Source organism: Pleurodeles waltl, chromosome 4_2 (genome assembly GCF_031143425.1).
Source record: "Pleurodeles waltl isolate 20211129_DDA chromosome 4_2, aPleWal1.hap1.20221129, whole genome shotgun sequence".
NCBI classification, from domain to species: Eukaryota; Metazoa; Chordata; class Amphibia; order Caudata; family Salamandridae; genus Pleurodeles; species Pleurodeles waltl.
This window is the reverse complement of record NC_090443.1, coordinates 31634174-31651598: the sequence shown is the minus strand read 5'-3', so window position 1 is coordinate 31651598 and position 17425 is coordinate 31634174. Positions and strand designations below refer to the sequence as shown.

The 17425-nt window shown below is 43.5% G+C and overlaps 1 protein-coding gene across 1 annotated transcript in view; it reads left to right on the top strand.

Moving 5' to 3' along the window:
* The window catches only part of WNT1 (Wnt family member 1), a 36589-nt gene extending 20439 nt beyond the window's left edge, over nucleotides 1-16150 (top strand). The window contains exons 3-4 of the mRNA XM_069230493.1: nucleotides 6186-6451; nucleotides 13933-16150. Coding sequence (XP_069086594.1) covers nucleotides 6186-6451; nucleotides 13933-14421 — 755 coding nt within the window. The 3' untranslated portion in view covers nucleotides 14422-16150. The remainder of the gene's footprint in view (nucleotides 1-6185; nucleotides 6452-13932) is intronic.
* The last annotated feature ends 1275 nt before the right edge of the window (nucleotides 16151-17425 follow it).

Below are 17425 nucleotides of genomic sequence, written 5' to 3'. Positions count from 1 at the left end.
ACTGAATGTGTTTTAGGATGAATAATTAAGCAATCCTGAGATTAATCTGATAACTTGTATTGCTTCTCCAATTTGAGAACTAAAGCAGTTGGATCCTTTGTCCCAGATGAGTTCCAACAAACATATAGTTTCAACACATTTTCTGGATTTCTCATGAAATCGTTAGGAAAACATTGCTAATCATTAATAAGAATATGGCTTTTAACCGAAGAGTGAACCTCGACAATTTTACCTTAATCCTCAAAAAAGACCTTTAGAAGTAAACAAAGACGTCCACTAGCTACCATAAAGCTGAGGAACCTCAAAGGTGAGCACAGGCTTGCCTTTCATTGTGATCTATCTGCTTTTCACTATGTAGTGATTTCTTCATTGCATACATCTCTATATCATTGGTCAGCAAAAACCGTCTCTGTCCAGTTTCTTTCATTGTCACTCTCTACACTGAGGAATTAGTGTCCATACTAGTCCCAGGCATTGTGCATCACTCTAATTTCTATCAATGGAGAAGAAATACTAGTCCCAGATAAATGTTTTCACAATGTTCTTAGAGCCTCAATTGACGCAGAGAAGTTTGTGACAAAATCACTGTGAACAAATACTTCAAGATTCCCGTCATATGGTCTTGATTGTCTTTCAAAGAGCCTTCCTAGAAAGGACAATCACATCCACCATCTGTCTTCCTTTGGGGCGATGGACTCTCAGTGGCTGATTAACATGAATGCTTTGAGCGGAAGCTCCCCAAGGGATATCTTAGATGAGGCATTTTTGCATCTTTCTCAATGTGTTAGATCTTGAAGGTGAAGACAATAAAAGCACATTTCACGATGACCCTCTACAGCCCTTTCCCTCGAGCAGTCAAAATTTCTAAATGGCCCGCCCCTTCACCATGATGGCAGCTGAAAGGAGCATTTGTTAAGGGAATGAAGACATAATTAATAAGCAGTTCCTGACAGAACCAACGTAAAATGTCTTTCAATCACCCGCATACTCTCCCACCTAGACTCAAAAGAGATTATTCTAGGTAAGGATGGTTTACCTTTCCCTCTTTTAATAAAGTAAGAACACATTTCATTTAATAATTATTTCAAAAATGAGGGCAGGAATCTGCGTGTATTGAGGGGTATAGTACCTGAAGGTGAGCGTGCCATCTGCAGGTCATGGGGAATCGTATTACAGATATGTTAATGGATGTGAAATCTAGTTCTCAATGTCCACCTCCTCCAGAATTGATAACAGGAATTGAGAGGCTTATTTTGAGTTTGGCAAGCTGAAGTCCGTTCCAGAAGGGCCAACAGAAGGATGAACTCTACTGCCCTAATGAACTACATCCTGACAGATTTCCTGTTCTCTGCCCGGTAGGCAGAGATCTTTGTGCCTACTGAGGAGCTGCCACCACAACGTTAGCATGACAAAATGCTGAGGACAACAATATTGTCTACAAAAATATTGAGTTTACATACGCTTGGCCTCATTACGAGGCCCGCCAGCACCAAGATGGCGGTTAGACAGCCACGGCTGTGGCCATCTGACTGCCAAATTACAAGACTGGCAGCCCGACCTACCTAAAAAACACCGTCCCTGCCAGGATCAAAGATCCCGAAGGGGTGACAGCGGTTGGGCTTGTAACCAGCCATGGCCCCGCTGAACTCAGCACCGCCTGGCTGATTACAACCCCTCTTTCCACCAGCCTTTTCATGGTGGGGACCCTGCAATGAAAAGCATGTCGGAAAGCCAGTGCCGGGGGCCACAGGGGGGCCTCATGGGCAGTGAAAAAGCCCCCCTCCCCAGCACCACTGGAATGCACACTGCTTGAAGACAGTGTGCATTCCGAGGGTGCTGGAGTGTTAGGAAATTAGTCTTGGCCCCCTTAAGGCAGCCAAGGTTAATATCCCAACACTGTTCCCGCCGGGTAGCCCGACGGAAACGCGTATTGCAATATTCCCACCGGTCACCCCAGCGGGAACATTGTAATATGCTTGGGGGAAACATCACCGCCATGGCAGTGGCGTCCTCCCTGTGAGTTTGGCGGTCCCGTAAATTATCAAAGTATTATGTTGAAAATATTGTGGAACATTATATCAAAATAATAATATCCAAAGCATTATAAGTAATTTATTTAAAAGATTAAACTACACATACAATAGCTTAAAAGTAAAAATTAACATATATCACCAGAACAAATATGTAATCTAATTTAAATATTAAAATGATTACAAAAGTAGTTTAAATTAATACAGTACACTAAATATAATGAGAATATATATATATATATATATAATTAAAAAAAATATAAAAACAATATTTACACAATTTGAAAACAATTACATTATTGACATTAACAATAATTTAGAAATAAAAATGGACATATTAACAAAAACATATATCCAAAGTAAATAAAAAATGAAATTATATAAAAGAATAAATACAAAGTTTTTTTTTATATATAATATAAATAACAACAATCCAAAATAAACAACATTAGCAAAAGTGTTACAAACCCCACTCAAATCTAAGCAACAGAGGGAAAAGTTTTGGACTTTGGTGGGGTTAGATTTATTATTTCCATTCCAATCCAAGCAACTGTAGAGAAAGTGTTGGACTTTGGAGTGGTTCAATTGACTATTTCCACTGCAACTTAATAAACAGCAGGGAAAGTGTTGGACTTTGCAGAGGTTTCATTTACAAATCCCACTGATAGGGGATAGAACTATTATTCAAACTCAAATCAGAGCAACATCAGGAAACGTGTTAGACTTTAGAGCAGTGGTTCCCAACCTTTTGACTTCTGTGGACCTCCATTTTATCAATACTGGAGCCCGGGGACCCCCACTGACTCATTATTGGAATCCGGGGACCCCCACTGAGTCATTATTGATAGTTGGAACCCAATATTATTAAATTTTCTAAGCAGTCGCGGACCCCCTGAGGAGGCTTCGCGGACCCCCAGGGGTCCCCGGCCCACAGGTTGGGAACCACTGCTTTAGAGGGTTCAGATTTACTCTTCCCACTCCAGCACAACCAAAAGAAGGGAAAGTGTTGGAACTTAGGAACGGTTAAATATATACCGTCCCATTTCCTACTAATTGTTAAAATAACATTTAAATATACAAAATACAAGTATTACAATACATTCAAAATAGGAAGTATACAACTTATAAATAAAACATAATTTAATAATTTAATAATAAAACAAATAAAAACAGGATACAAAATAAAATAAATTCACTTCTTTCCCTATTTACCAAAAAAGGGACTAACTCCCCTACAAAAAATATAAATGATAAATAAAACAGTAGTGGCATTAAAATAGTAGTTGAATAAAACAAATAAAATTAAAACCAATAATAAACATAAAACACATTTTCCAAAGTTTATTAATAAACACACCTAGCAATACATTACCAATTAACTAAAAGACAACAAATAATTTATACAACAAATAATCAGTTACATAATTTGCATAATTAATTACCAATTAAATATGTATTCAACAATAAAAAATTGTAAACAAATATATAATTTCAATACCTCCCCACCCAAATCCCATACAACACACTACTAAATTATATATTAGTAATTAAACTATAGAAAAATAAAATACACATTAAAAAACTACACTTACATATTTATAATAACAATCAATTCAACACGTTTACATTATTAATTACCGAAAAAATATTAAATTCACACAAATAAAAAATGTATGATCTAAATAACTTCTCACCCGATTCCCCAAAAAACCCAATCACCCACTGCTAAATTATAAGTTACTAAATAAATGTATAAAATTTTAGTTAGACACTAAAAATTACGAACTATATCAAACAAATGTAAAATTTTTATTAATGCCACTAAAACCTAAAATAAACACAATAAGTAACATATATTAAATAATTAAAAACAATATTTATTACAACTTTATTAAAGTAAACAATATTACATACATTATTTCTAAAAACAATATTATATACATAAGAGAACAATATTCTTATCTTCTATATTCTAATCATCTATAGCTTTGACAGGATATTCATGCAACTCAATATATTTGAAACAATAATCATTCGCTGCAGCAGTTTTTGTTTATTAAAAATAAATACCTAGGAGTTGTTTCTGACAGCCTGAGGTCATTATTTCAGTTTCTTGTTAGGAACTTACAGGCTTCCCTGTTGGTCCCAAACAATAAAAAATGCTGTACATCCTCAATAAAGCAATAGTCTGAGGTCCACTGGCCAACAACCCAACATCAGTTGGGATGTCGGTCTAATGTTTTCGTCAGTGAAGTCAGCAGCGGCTCCACCAGCAGAAACATCGAGGTTCCTCCAACTCTAAATAGAGTACAACTGTAAGTCGGGCAATCATGGTACTCTATTATCTTTGTGACAGAGCACACTGAACGCTAAACTCTAAATAAGCTCCTAAGTAAATTAGCAGACTTGTGTATGAGTCTCAGTACTGGAACAGCAAAACTGAGTGGATCAGGACTGAGAAGCATTTGATGAGATGGTCATGGGTCTTGATGTTTAGTGCAGGATGCTAAATGTAAATACTGAAGTCCATTGGCTGGGATGTGAGTGTAGGCCTGGATTCTTACTAGAGGATGCTGCTGTGCAGGACAGGACAGTGGCGGATTGGCAGAGATGAGAGCAGGTTGTAATACTTAGCATATTATGCAGCTGACCGGTTCAGAGGTGCATTGGCAGAGATATATGTGATGGCCTTGATACTTAGAGGATGCTGCAGGTCAGGTCTCATGAGCATTGGCATAAAAGTGTATTAGTCTCAATACTTTGTGGATGCTACAGGTTAGCACTTATATACTTTGGAAACAACATGTGTGGGTGCTTATACCTACCAGAGGATACTGCATGTTAGACAAAGCGTATTGCCAGAGATGACTGTGGGTCTCCATACATAACAGAAGATGCTACTGCTCATGGTTGAGGGCACAGAGGATGCTGAAGATCAGAAGAGCGGTGCACTGGCAGAGAAGAGGTTGGGTTTCCATAGCAGAACATACTGCAGGACATGGCAGAGATGCACTGGAAGAGATGAAGCTAGGTCTTAATACTGGCAGCGTATGGTACTGGTCAGTGTTGAGGTGCAATAGCAGATATATTCATCAGTCTAAATGTGTAGTGAAGGAGGCAGCTGAACACGCCTGAGCTGCATTGGCAGAGATGTGAAAGAGCCTTCACACTTAGTAGAGGATGCAGCAGATCAGGAATGAAGGGTACTGCAAGACTATATGGGTTTCCATATACAGCAGAGGTGCATTGCAGAGATGGGTAGGCGCCTCGATAATTAGCGGATGCTGCAGGTGCACTGTCAAATGCATGTGAGTATCAGTACTTTAGAGATGCTGCAGATCCGGACTGAGGTTAGTGTCCGATTTGAGAGTGTGTCTCAACACTTAGCAGGGGATGCAGGTCAGGACTGAGGTGACTTGGAGGATAAAGTTTGGGCTTACGTCCTCGGCAGAGTTTTCTGCAGGACGGAGCTGAGATGCACTGGTAGTTATACTATGGATCTCAGTACTTAAAGAATGCTGAAGCAGACATTAGAGAGACGTGTGCGCCTTGGTACTTAGAGGATGCACAGGTGTGTGCCGAGGAGCAAATGAAGGCATATCCTTGTGGCGCGCTGACATTCTGAACGGGTCCAACGGACGGAGGCAGTTAGCGGAACGACTACAGCTGGGGCATTTTTTCAAATTTTGAAGGGCTATATGACAGGAGCTCGTGCAGGCGGGGTCTTCTCTCCCCGAGATCTGGGGTTAAGGAGGGCCATGACTGTCCTGATGCGGTTTGAGGGTGTGACCACCAGGTAAGATTTCAATGGGGCCAAAGGGATGGTGCTCACTCATAAGCCCAATTTGACTGCGAGAGGGTTTGTGTTAGGAATTTGTTTGCATAGCTTTTCAGTTTCCCATCAAGATGTTAGTTAACAGGTGTTACATATAATGTATATATGGTGTTGTTTATTCAGAGTGTGTGCTCTGTACAACCCCAATGGTGTTTTGAATAAATACAGCCTGAGACGTATTTCGCGAGAAAAAAAACTATTATTGTCTCGGATCGGTTACTGAGTCACACCTTGTCTTTAGGGCCCCAAACGTGCTCTGAAGGACCTTACCTGCTTACAACATCTGACCTCTCAATGTATTTGTTTTTCAACTCTTTCAGGCTGCCGGGAAACCGCCTTCATCTTCGCAATCACTAGCGCCGGCGTAACACACTCGGTGGCCAGATCGTGCTCCGAGGGCTCCATAGAATCCTGCACCTGTGACTACAGAAGGCGGGGGCCAGGGGGGGCCGATTGGCACTGGGGGGGCTGCAGTGACAACATTGAATTCGGAAGGGTTTTCGGCCGCGAATTTGTGGATTCCAGCGAGAGGGGACGGGATCTGCGATACCTGATGAACCGGCACAACAACGAGGCCGGCAGAATGGTAAGCCACGCAGCAGTGCCTGAGCCCAGCAGAAAGCAGGCAAGCAGAACGCCACAGACAGAAGAGGACTGAAGGGGAAAGCAAAGCAGTCATGTTTGTCAGGGCGTGGGAGATGAAGGCACGGGGACAGATGGAGAGCTATAAATGGGCGATAGGAAGTAAGTGGAGGACCCTTATGAGACATAGCGAAAAGAGAAGAAAAGGACAGGAGAGGGTATGCCGAGATAGCCTTCCCCCAATAACAACTGAACCCACGGGGAAAATATAATATATGAGAGCCTGCAATCGCTGTATAAAAGTCACATCCCTGTGTTCAAGTCAATCTCAAGATTCTTTACTACAGTAGAGCTGTGACAACTCTAATCAGCTGTAATACCGATCTGATGTAGCTGCTCAACTGTAATACATGATTACAGTTGATTTATGAAGTCATAATGTATGGGTGAGGGGTGAAAGGCAGGTCAGGAAGTATCATTTCAGCTGCCGTTTAAACAAGGAAACGAAACGTTTTTTCTTCTGATCGGTTTTTCTAAAATGAACAGTGATCAGTAGAAAGAAGCTATTCATGGCAACATTATTATTTATTGCATGCTACGATTCATTACAGGAAAGACAGACTCCATCTGCATATTTCAAAACTTTCACACCCCCAGCATTTTTTAAAAGTCTGACTGGCATTAAACTGATCCTAATATTTTTGCAAGACACGAGTAACTGCTTTTTGGTGGTTTAATTTTGTACTCCCGATTCCAATTTTATTCTTCATTCATACAGCCATACTATATCTTTCATACAAAACAGCAAGACACTGAGAATAGGACTATTTTACATTGGTGAGAGTGGACTTTCGAAACACAGAAACAACCCCGTTCCCCCATCGCTATGAGTAATTCGAGCCAGATAATTCAGCATGCATGATAAAAAAATGTGTGTCAATCAGTTTCAACCTTCAGAAAAACAAGCCTCCTTTGCTTTGACTGGCTACGGCTTGACTGCTTCAAGTTAGCGTTGGTGGTCTTTTATAGATTTCTTTTTTCTGGTAGGTCTTCGTGAAAAAGTGTACCAATACGTTGAAAAGAACCCTGGGATACTGTTAGTGACTCGAGGGAACTCCTCTTCAATTGAATTTTAAAACTGCATGCGTACTACATGGCGAGGCAAGGAAGACTGGGGTTTGGAATCTACCTCCTCCTTGTCAGACTCCTTCCCACAAACCCACACAGCAAGGCCGGCGTATACAGCAAAAGCATACAGAGTGGCTGATAGCTTTTTTACTTGCTGCTTTTGGATATAGCTTTGACAATATCCCAAAGGATATTATTAGAACGGTTTCTTTGGCTCTTGGGAAGATTTCAGTTCGTCTCAAGGTACTAACAAGTAAATACTTTTTTAGGTGGGTTTTGAAAGAGGCTAGGTACGGGCCTTATCTTATCTTCAAGGGCAGATTTTCCAAATGTTTGGAGCAAAACTCAAGAAGCAATATAATAGTTTTGAATTCTTTTTTGTAGCTTTGCGTTTGTAGGTGGATCATGTTTGTGCTGAGAAGAGGTCTACTTGTTCCTGTTAGCAGACGTTTTATATGTAGGTAATTAGGTGCGTTTAGCTTTGGTGTTTTGAAGATTACACTGGTTGATCTGAAGATGCATTGCGCCTGCAATGGGAGCCATTTAAGTTGGGTCAGTACACATGTAATGTGACATATTTCCTATTCACAGTAATCGTTCCTGCAGCCGCATTAAAAACTACAATAAGGGGCTTTCATTTCTGTCAGGGATTCTAGTGAGTAGAGATATTCCAGATTTAATTCAGGCGGTAACCAGGGCTTGGAAGATTTGTTGAGGTCCTTGGTAGGAATCATTTGAGATCAATCTCCTAACTGATCATAGGAATTGTAGATGATGATACACAAATCACTTACTGTTTGTAATACTTTTTCTGGTATAGACTATCTAACTGCAGATCATCACCTTAGAATATTCCCCAGGCATCAGACTGTACCATAAAAATCTTTAGCATTATCTCTACTCGTGGATAGGTGGTACTGAGCAGCTCCATGTCAACCTTGTTTGCGTCGGAAGTAATGTGAGCGGTGCCTATATAGGCGCCAACCAAGTGCATTGACATCAGTTTCTTTTGTGGCTATTTCCACACCAAAACATGGGGATACAACTAAATTATGTGTTACTAGTGTGCAGAATATAACAGGAGCTTTTGGATGAAGAGCCATTTTTCAGATCGGGGAGGGTCGGTGAGGAATCTATGATCAGAAAGAGTGTCTACCAGAAAAAGAGTTACTGAAGGTAAGTAATTTGATCTTCTGATAGAGACTTTTAATCATAGAGTCCTCACCTTGCATAGATACCCAAGTAATACCTCTCCTGAGGTGGGTCTGCAAACTGGTTCAAACCAGGAAATCCTGGAGGATACAACAGGCAAAATGCCTGTCTCGACAGACCTGACTGTCCAAGCAGAAGTGCTTCGTGAATGTCTGGTGTGCCACCCAGGTAGCAGCTTGGCAGATGTGCTTGACACCAGGTACTCTGCATACTAAAGCAGTAGTAATGGCCTTGGTCCTGGTGGAATGGGCCCACAAGCCCTCAGAAGGGTGCTTCTTAGGTAGCGCATAGCATATCTTGATGCAAAGTACAATCAATCCAGAAATACTTCTCTTCTGCACAGCCCTGCTTTTTTCTGCTCCTGTAAAACCGATAAAGAGCTGATCATTCACTCAGTGGCTTTTGGTATGATCAATTTAAAAAGACAATGCTCTTTTCAGACCCAGACAGTGGAGCCTCTTCTCTTTTTTTTGGGAAGATGAGGTGAAGTGAAAAACGTCAGCACCAGGATGTTTTGGATGAAGTGGAATGGAGTCACCACCATTGGTACAAAGGAGGAGCGAGTCTGAAGAACCAGTTTGTTCAGGTAGAAGCTTAAAACTCACTGACCCCGTTAGCTGATGTAATGGCAACTAAGAAGACCATCGTAAGAGTCAGATGGCAGCTGTGTAGGGGCTTAAATGGGCAGCCCATAAGAAACGTAAAAGTATGCTTAGTAAAGGAATATGTGGAAACGGCATGCGTGGTTGTTATACAACCCCGTCCTAACCGAAAAAACTACCCCAACCCCCGCCCACCCTGAGGCCCAAAACTCCCCTCTCCCCTAATCACACCACAAAAACCCTGGCTCCTGTTTACATAAAAAAACTACCCCAACCCCCCATCTGCCCTGCCCCCTAAACCTCCTCCACTCCTAAACACTAAAGTACCCTGACATCCCCCACCAGCCCTGCGCTCTATAACCTACCCCCACCCCTAATAACTAAACTATTCTGAAAGCCCCCTCCCATCCTAAGCCCTAAAAAATAAACTACCCTGACCCCCAACACCCTTCCCTAAAAAACAAACTACCCTGACACCTCCCACCCGCCCTGAGCCCTAAAACCTTCCCCTACCCATAATAACTAAACTAACCCGACTGCCTCACCCACCCTAAGCACTTAAAAATAAACTACCCTGATACCCCCGACCCGCCCTTAAAAAATAAACTACCCTGACCCCCCTCCCACCCTAAGCCCTAAATCCCACTCCACTAAAAAATTACCCCCAAAGCCAGCCCCAGCCCCACTTACCTCATCACGTCCTCTCCCAATCCTTCCTCCTCTCCGCCCTTCCTTAAACCTTCCTCCCCCTACAAAATAAACTACCCCTAACCCCACCCACCCTACTCCTAGAAATAAACTACCCCGACCCCCACCCTCCCTAAGCCCTAAAAAAATAAACTACCCGATCCCCTCACCACACCCCTAAAAAATGAACTACTCCGACTCCCCACCCACCCTAAGCCCTAAATCCACCCCACCCCTAAAAACTACCCCACCAATCCTGCCCCAGCCCCACTTACCTCTTTGCGTCCTCTCCCGATCCTTCCTGCTCTTATCTCCGCACCACTAGACCACTCTCTGCCCTATCTCTGCCTTAACCATGCATATGCGTGGTTTAGGCACATGCGTGGTTAAGGCAGAGAAAAAGGCAGTCGTGGTTTAGACAGCCGTTTTTCCGCTTGCATGGTAAATGTCCACGTGGCTTAGGCTGCGCTGTTTAGGACGTTTCCCTTCAGATTACACTGTAAAGCCCACATATGCCATTGAACGTGCTTCACCAGCAGGATGCAGAAAGCCATTAGACCCAGCAGCCTCAGAGTCAGTCTCACTAAAATCTAGGACTGAGGGTGAAACAACGGGATCATAACCCAAATGTTCAGGACACTCAGCTCCGAAGAATAAGCATGGAATTGCAGTGTCAAAAATGGCTCTGATAAAAGGGAGTATTTAAAAAGAAGTCATGTGTGACTTCAGCATGTTCATAGTAAACCCCAGTGAGTGCAGAAGGTTTGCTATAGTCTGGAGGTGGATGTCGACTACCTGGGGTGTGCCCATCTTCAGCAAATAGCTGTTGATTTAGGGGGAGACTGGGACCCCTAACCTCTGTAGTTGTGCTGCAAACACCACAATCACCCTTGTGAACATCTGAAGGGAACTGGTGAGGTTAAAGGGGAGCACAGGGAACTGGAAGTGCGCTTGGCCGATAGTGTACCGCAGTTAACGCCTATGGAGCTATAGGACAGGAATGTGGAAATACATGACCTGAAGGTCCAACACTACCATCCAGTCTCCGGGGACCAGGGCAGACAAAACCTGAGCCAAGGTGAGCATTCTGAATTTCTCTTTCTGTGGAAAGACATTGAAAGGCCAAAGATATACTATAGAGTGGTGGCCTCTGTCTTTTCCAGCACCAGAACAGGACAGGAATACCAACCACGTCCTACTTCTGATGCTGGCACCCTCTTGATGGCTCCTTAGACCAGCAAAGCTCACACTTCCTTGCAGAGCAAAAAGAGATGGCTCTCTGCCAGCCGTTCTGCAGATGGTGGCAAGTAAGTTGGTGTTTCCAGGAACTACCCCGCTGGATATTTTGGAGTACCCACTTGACAGAGGTTATCCTTTGCCATTGGGGCAGGTGGTGTGTGATCCTGCCAACGGGATGCATGTGCTGTGTTGGGGACCAACTAAAGAGGTTTAGAGGCTACAGAAGCCAGAGGGTCGAAGATTGAACAGTAAGCTGGGTGTGGGTTAGAGGTCATGTATGGGAACAGTTTCCCAGGCCGCAAAAGGAATGGGAAATCTGCTGGGCTGGGGGTTAAAGATGGAAATATTGACGCACATGGGAGTCTTGGCCGTGGCCATTAAAGGGGTGTAAAGAAGACCTTTGCTGTCAAGAACCCATTGCGAGGCCTTGCAATCTGGCGACGACTCAACTCTCCTTAAAGCGCTTGAGCGCAGTGTGCGTGAAGCCATCAAAGAGAATGTTTATTAAGAAAGATTGGAAATCTCGTGAAAATCCTGTCGATCTCAGCCAGGCGTGGTGGAGAAGTGCCAACTTTGAGGCCATTGGCGCTGCCTGGTGAGTCAGTGGTGTCCAGTCCACACTGAATGGTGAACTTTGCTGTGTCCCAGCCCTCTATCAGGTTCAAGGTGGCCTGACCCTTTTTGGGATGCATGTGCAGTAGCTCTGCAACCAAGTTCCAATGCATGGAAATATCGACCCAAGAGGCATGTGGTGTTCACCACAATACCAGGCTGGTGGAAGAGAAATACTCTTTCCAAAGGTATCCAGCCTCTTTGATTCCATATCTGGGTGGAGAGGTAGGGAATGCGCTCAGACTAAGCTTGGTTGTCAAGACCTGTACCACCAGGCTCCCAGGAGAGGGATGTTGGGAGAGGAAGGCCAATTCTCTGAGGGCAGGACATTGGTAACAGGCAATCATCTTATGCACAGGAGCCCCTGTGCAGGGTTTAACCCAGCCCCCCATGAAAACCTTGGTGAGAGCCTCATTAACTGGGAAAAGGGGTTCCACAAAGCTTACCCCCCGCTGAAGCATCTCAATGGAGGTAGCTGTAGGTCAAGGACCGCCGCTGCCTGCATTACCATGGTGAATGATGCTTCTCCCTCAGAGGCAGTTCCTGGAGGAGAAACCAGGCCAGAATCTGCTACTCCCAGTTTCTCATACCAATTTTCTTCCTGGTAGGGACCATCCTGCAAGGGACCCTAGCCCTCTTCATCATCACCCCCTGCAGGAAGGTGGGGGGCTGCCCAAAGGTGGCAAGTCCAGGGCGGGTTGACATGGTCCGGACAGCGTCGGTATCGATGTGGAACAGCGCCAAGGCAGCCCCGTCTTGGAGTCGAAGAGGACAATAGGGTCCTCTTCAAATGGTGGTGTTGGTGACAAACATGACGTAGAGGGAATTGGGACCGGTGTTAGTGTTGGTGTTGGTGTTGGTGCTGGAGTCGGTATTTGTCCACATCTGGGATTGGTTCCACAGAGTTACACTGGCATCAGAGGTGAACATGCTAGAGATACCCTGGCAGGGGAACATCTTGACTCTGTGGGGCCAAATGCACACCAAAGGCCTACAGATGAGGGGCATGGAGTCGTAGATCTCCTCAAGTTGGTCAGGGGTAGCTTCTGCTCCAGTTAACTCAGGGAAACGAGGATCAGACCCAGCCACCTGCTCTGCTCCGAGGGGGCAGTGCTAGCGCAGGAACTGGTCGTACAGCGCCGACTATAAGGCCAAAGCGCACTTCGACTTCTTGTGCTTCTTTGACTTAACCAACTTTGGCAATGACGACATGAAGTGAGATGAAGTCTGTCCACGGAATTGGTTCAGCAAACAGGTTTGAGATTTCCCTCGGGATTGGGACCAAGATCAGAGTGAAGTCTACTTCTGACGTGCTGCAAATGTCATTGGGGTGCATCGACCTGTAGTGAGCGCAGGCATACAGTCGTGGCTCAAACCTAGGCCCAGGCAAACCAAGTGTGGTTCAGTGGCAGATGTCTGTCTGTGACATAGCTCTCACAGTTTAAATCCCGTGGGATTCATTGTGGGACATACCCCTGGCACACTAGGAGAATAAAGCTAAAAAAAAAAAAAAAAGCAGAAGGATCTGAAAAATAAATGGTAAAAATGACTGAGGCAGCTCTCCGAATTCGTACTGTTGATGCGGAAATAAAGGAACTAATGTCAGCGCGCCAGGGTGACGCCTTAAGGCGCTGGGCATGTCACTTCCAATGTGGACAACGTCCATCTGGAGCTGCTTGATGCCACTTACATGTGCGCAGAGGTACTGCTCATGATTAACCGAATCCCGTCTGACACTTGGGGAATATTCTAAGGTGAGGTATCTGCAGTTAGCAGTCTCATGGAGTGATGAATAAGCCTAGATTGAGACAATGTTACAGCAGGATGAGAGATTCACACAGCCCACTGTAGGATGCTCATATATCTGAGGTCGCAGAACACTGACAGTACTCCTGGAAAAATTCACCATGGTGTGTCTAATAGGCCAAAAAATGAATTGCTGGGAATGTTAAATTTACCTTACCATGTTGCTAATTACTAATGATTTTCCTGCTCTTTATTGCAGACAGTGTTTTCTGAGATGAAGCAAGAATGTAAATGCCATGGTATGTCCGGGTCCTGTGCACTCAGGACCTGCTGGATGCGACTCCCTACCTTCAGGGCAGTGGGCGACTTCCTGAAAGACCGTTTTGATGGGGCATCCCGTGTCATCTATGGAAACAAGGGCAGCAACAGAGTATTCAGAGCCCAAGGACATCACCTCGAGCCAGAGAACCCCACGCACAAGCCACCTTCATCCCAAGACTTGGTGTACTTTGAGAAGTCTCCCAATTTCTGCACCTACAATGGGAAGACAGGCTCAAGCGGCACCTCAGGACGTGTGTGCAACAGCTCCTCGCCTGGCCTCGATGGCTGTGAGCTGCTGTGTTGTGGCCGTGGCTATCGGACCAAATCTCAGCAGGTCACCGAGAGATGCAATTGCACCTTTCACTGGTGCTGCCATGTGAGCTGCTTGAACTGCACCAATACACAAGTGGTGCACGAGTGCTTGTGAGGTGCTTTGCAAGAGAGTCAACCATATGTACACTAGACATCTGGGGTGAAAGGCTGCACTACAGAGCATGTTGGAGTCAAACTTCCCTACCAACGGCAAAGCCTGCAAAGTGCCCTCAACCCACTACAGTATGGGCCCAGAGCCAATCACACCAAGTGGGGGCAAAGCAGCTGGCACTTTTGAACTTTCAGATAATCTGGCAAGGGATCCAACTATGAGCACGGGCCAGAGGGCTTTCACTCTCAAAATAAAGCAATCATGGCAGTGACAGCCACCACGGGCACAACCACTTTTAGAACGCCCACATCCTCAAAACGTTGGTAAGAGCTCTCAGCATAGGCACAGGTTGACAATCCATCTAGTAACCTGGGCTAGACCTTTCTGTAAGCCGAAATCACTGAAGAACTCTGCATTTGCATTTACCATTGGAGAGCTGAAATTGCCAACTGTGGATAACGATCAATTTGTTACATTTTTTCTAAATGCAATTTTAGCTCCGTTTCACATACATTTACCAAAGCAAATGGATTAGAAATCACTCCTGTGGACACCACAGGTGCCTGGAATTGGAGAAGACTCTACCTGTGTCAGGACAGCAGCCAACGTCACATTATTAGAACACATGATTGTTTGGAGCGTTAAGAATTAGTGCTGCCCAGAACTAGTTCAACAATTGACCAAAACTGAGACCAAATAAGAGCTTTAATCCTTTGAAAGCTTATTGCTTTGAAATACATCATCATCTTTCCATAACAAGCATCTTCAACTCATCTCACTGTATGCCTCTACCCTTCCTCACAATAGTGCTCCATCCTTCCTGAAGATACACCATCTACCTTTTTAAGATGCACCACTATTCCTCCTCAAAGTACACCTCTATCTATCCTAAAGGTACACCTCCTACTCTTCTAAATCCCTTCTGCTATACAGCCTCAAATACAACCTCAGTTCATCCCAAGGTACACCACATACCCTCCTAAAGCTACCCACCCTACCAGCCTGAAAGTACAACTACAACCATTCGCTTCAAGGTGCACATCCAAACCTCCTGAAGTGAAATCTCCAGCGATCCTCAAGGGACGCTTTCAGTGTTCATCCTTACAAAGCCCCCATCATATTTATAGATAGTTCTAATTCTCTTCAAAAATACTCACCATTTGCTCCCAATCATTCTCAAAGAACCCCCCCAACCTTCCTCATTGAACACTTATAATCATCCTCAATGTAATTCTTTGAAGTTAATTGAATACACCCCAGATACCCAGGACAGTGTGTCCAGAATCCCATAACTAACATGGAGAATGTCTCTAGACCTTCTTTCATAGTATCTAGCATCAAGTGTGAAGCTGTATTGGATCTCCTCACTGAATGTCCTTCTAGATTTCCCCTAGCAACCACAGCAATTTTTAAAAAAACAAATAAAGGCTTTATTATTGGGAATATGTTTTTAAGTTAAAAATATCAATATTCAGCACTCTTCTTTGTAGATAATATGCACTGATGGATGGATATAATTTTCAGGGCGTTTTGAAAATAAAATGTATTTATTATGTACTTTTTTTTGCAAATATGCATAGACCTATCTCAGAGGGTGAATGAAGACAGACACCTTTAGGCTGAATCCAAAATGTATTTTCCCTACTTTTTATTTTATTTTACAATATTCTATGTATATGTATGACTGTTACAGTGCTGTATAGGAGAATAAAAAATATATTTTTATCCGTGATCAATGAGTAAAGACATGTATAGAATAAGTGGGTGCTGAAAGGACATTACCAAAAAATTACTTCATCGGATGTAAACACCTAAAAAAAACAGAGGTCTTAAACTGAGCTCACCAAAAACTGAAGTTGACCATGTGTTCACATAACAAATGTGGCAAGGAATCAACAGAGAAAGCTGTCAAAACAAACATATGCACACACTTGAACACTCTCTCGCTCTCGATCGGACACAGAAAGCAGCAGTTCAACTTTCCCTGGTACAGAACAAGGCACAGTAAACCATGCAGACCACATTTTTCAAGAGAACAAACACAGCAGGGACAACAGCAGAGTCATTTGCTATTGCACACACAGAATACCTAGAGCACATAAAGCAGCCGACCTTCCCAAGATTTTAAAACTTAGAAGCATTACCCGTTGTCAGGCTAGACTTGAGAAACACATACCCAGGGAGTGAGTGGGCTTTGGGTCAGGTCCTTTCAAACCACAGGCTTGCGTCAGTGATTTCCTTTCAGTCATTGGTATAGGATACTGTCAAACATATCTTGAATCCATGAGCTTAGATGTTTGTGCCTATCCTTCAAGCTCCTAGGAACTGCTTCCATTAGAATGTACTACGGACTATTTTACATATGAAAAGTAAACTCATCATAGTTTTTCTCACATTCAATTCTTTACTCCATTCGTCATTGTATATAAAAAGTAATCCATTTTTATTATGTTTTCCCTGAAAGACCCATTGGATCTCTTTGAGCTGCTAGGGACACCATAGGGATGTTCCTCTAATGATTTTCTCCAGAGGAACCCCCAGCAAACAAATTAAACTGCCAGGCCACTGCTAAGATTCACAACATCTGGCTGCTCCCCTTCACCTTCATCCTAGCATCTGCTGAAATACAATGTCAGAGCCTCCATCAGCTTTGGCAAAGCCAGTAGGTCTAGTCACAACTGAAGTACAAGCTAGAGCAATTGGCTTTGCCACTGCTTGTGTGATCTCTGTGACAACACGTTCTATCTCTTGCGAGACCTTTTGATTACAATGATGTCAGTTGCTTACCACTGCTTGGCTTCACTGTCACTCTTATTTGCTTGCTTTCTATTGGTCAGTTGCCATATGCTCTAATCGTCTTTGTATGTTTTATCCCACACCTGGCACATAGCCAAATTATTTGTTTCTTTCTTCCTCCAATTTTTGGTGTTTTTTTTTCTTTGTGTTTGAGCACTTTACAAAAGTGCAGGTTTTTTAGCTGTCACCCTCGTGTACTTCCCCCTCCCTA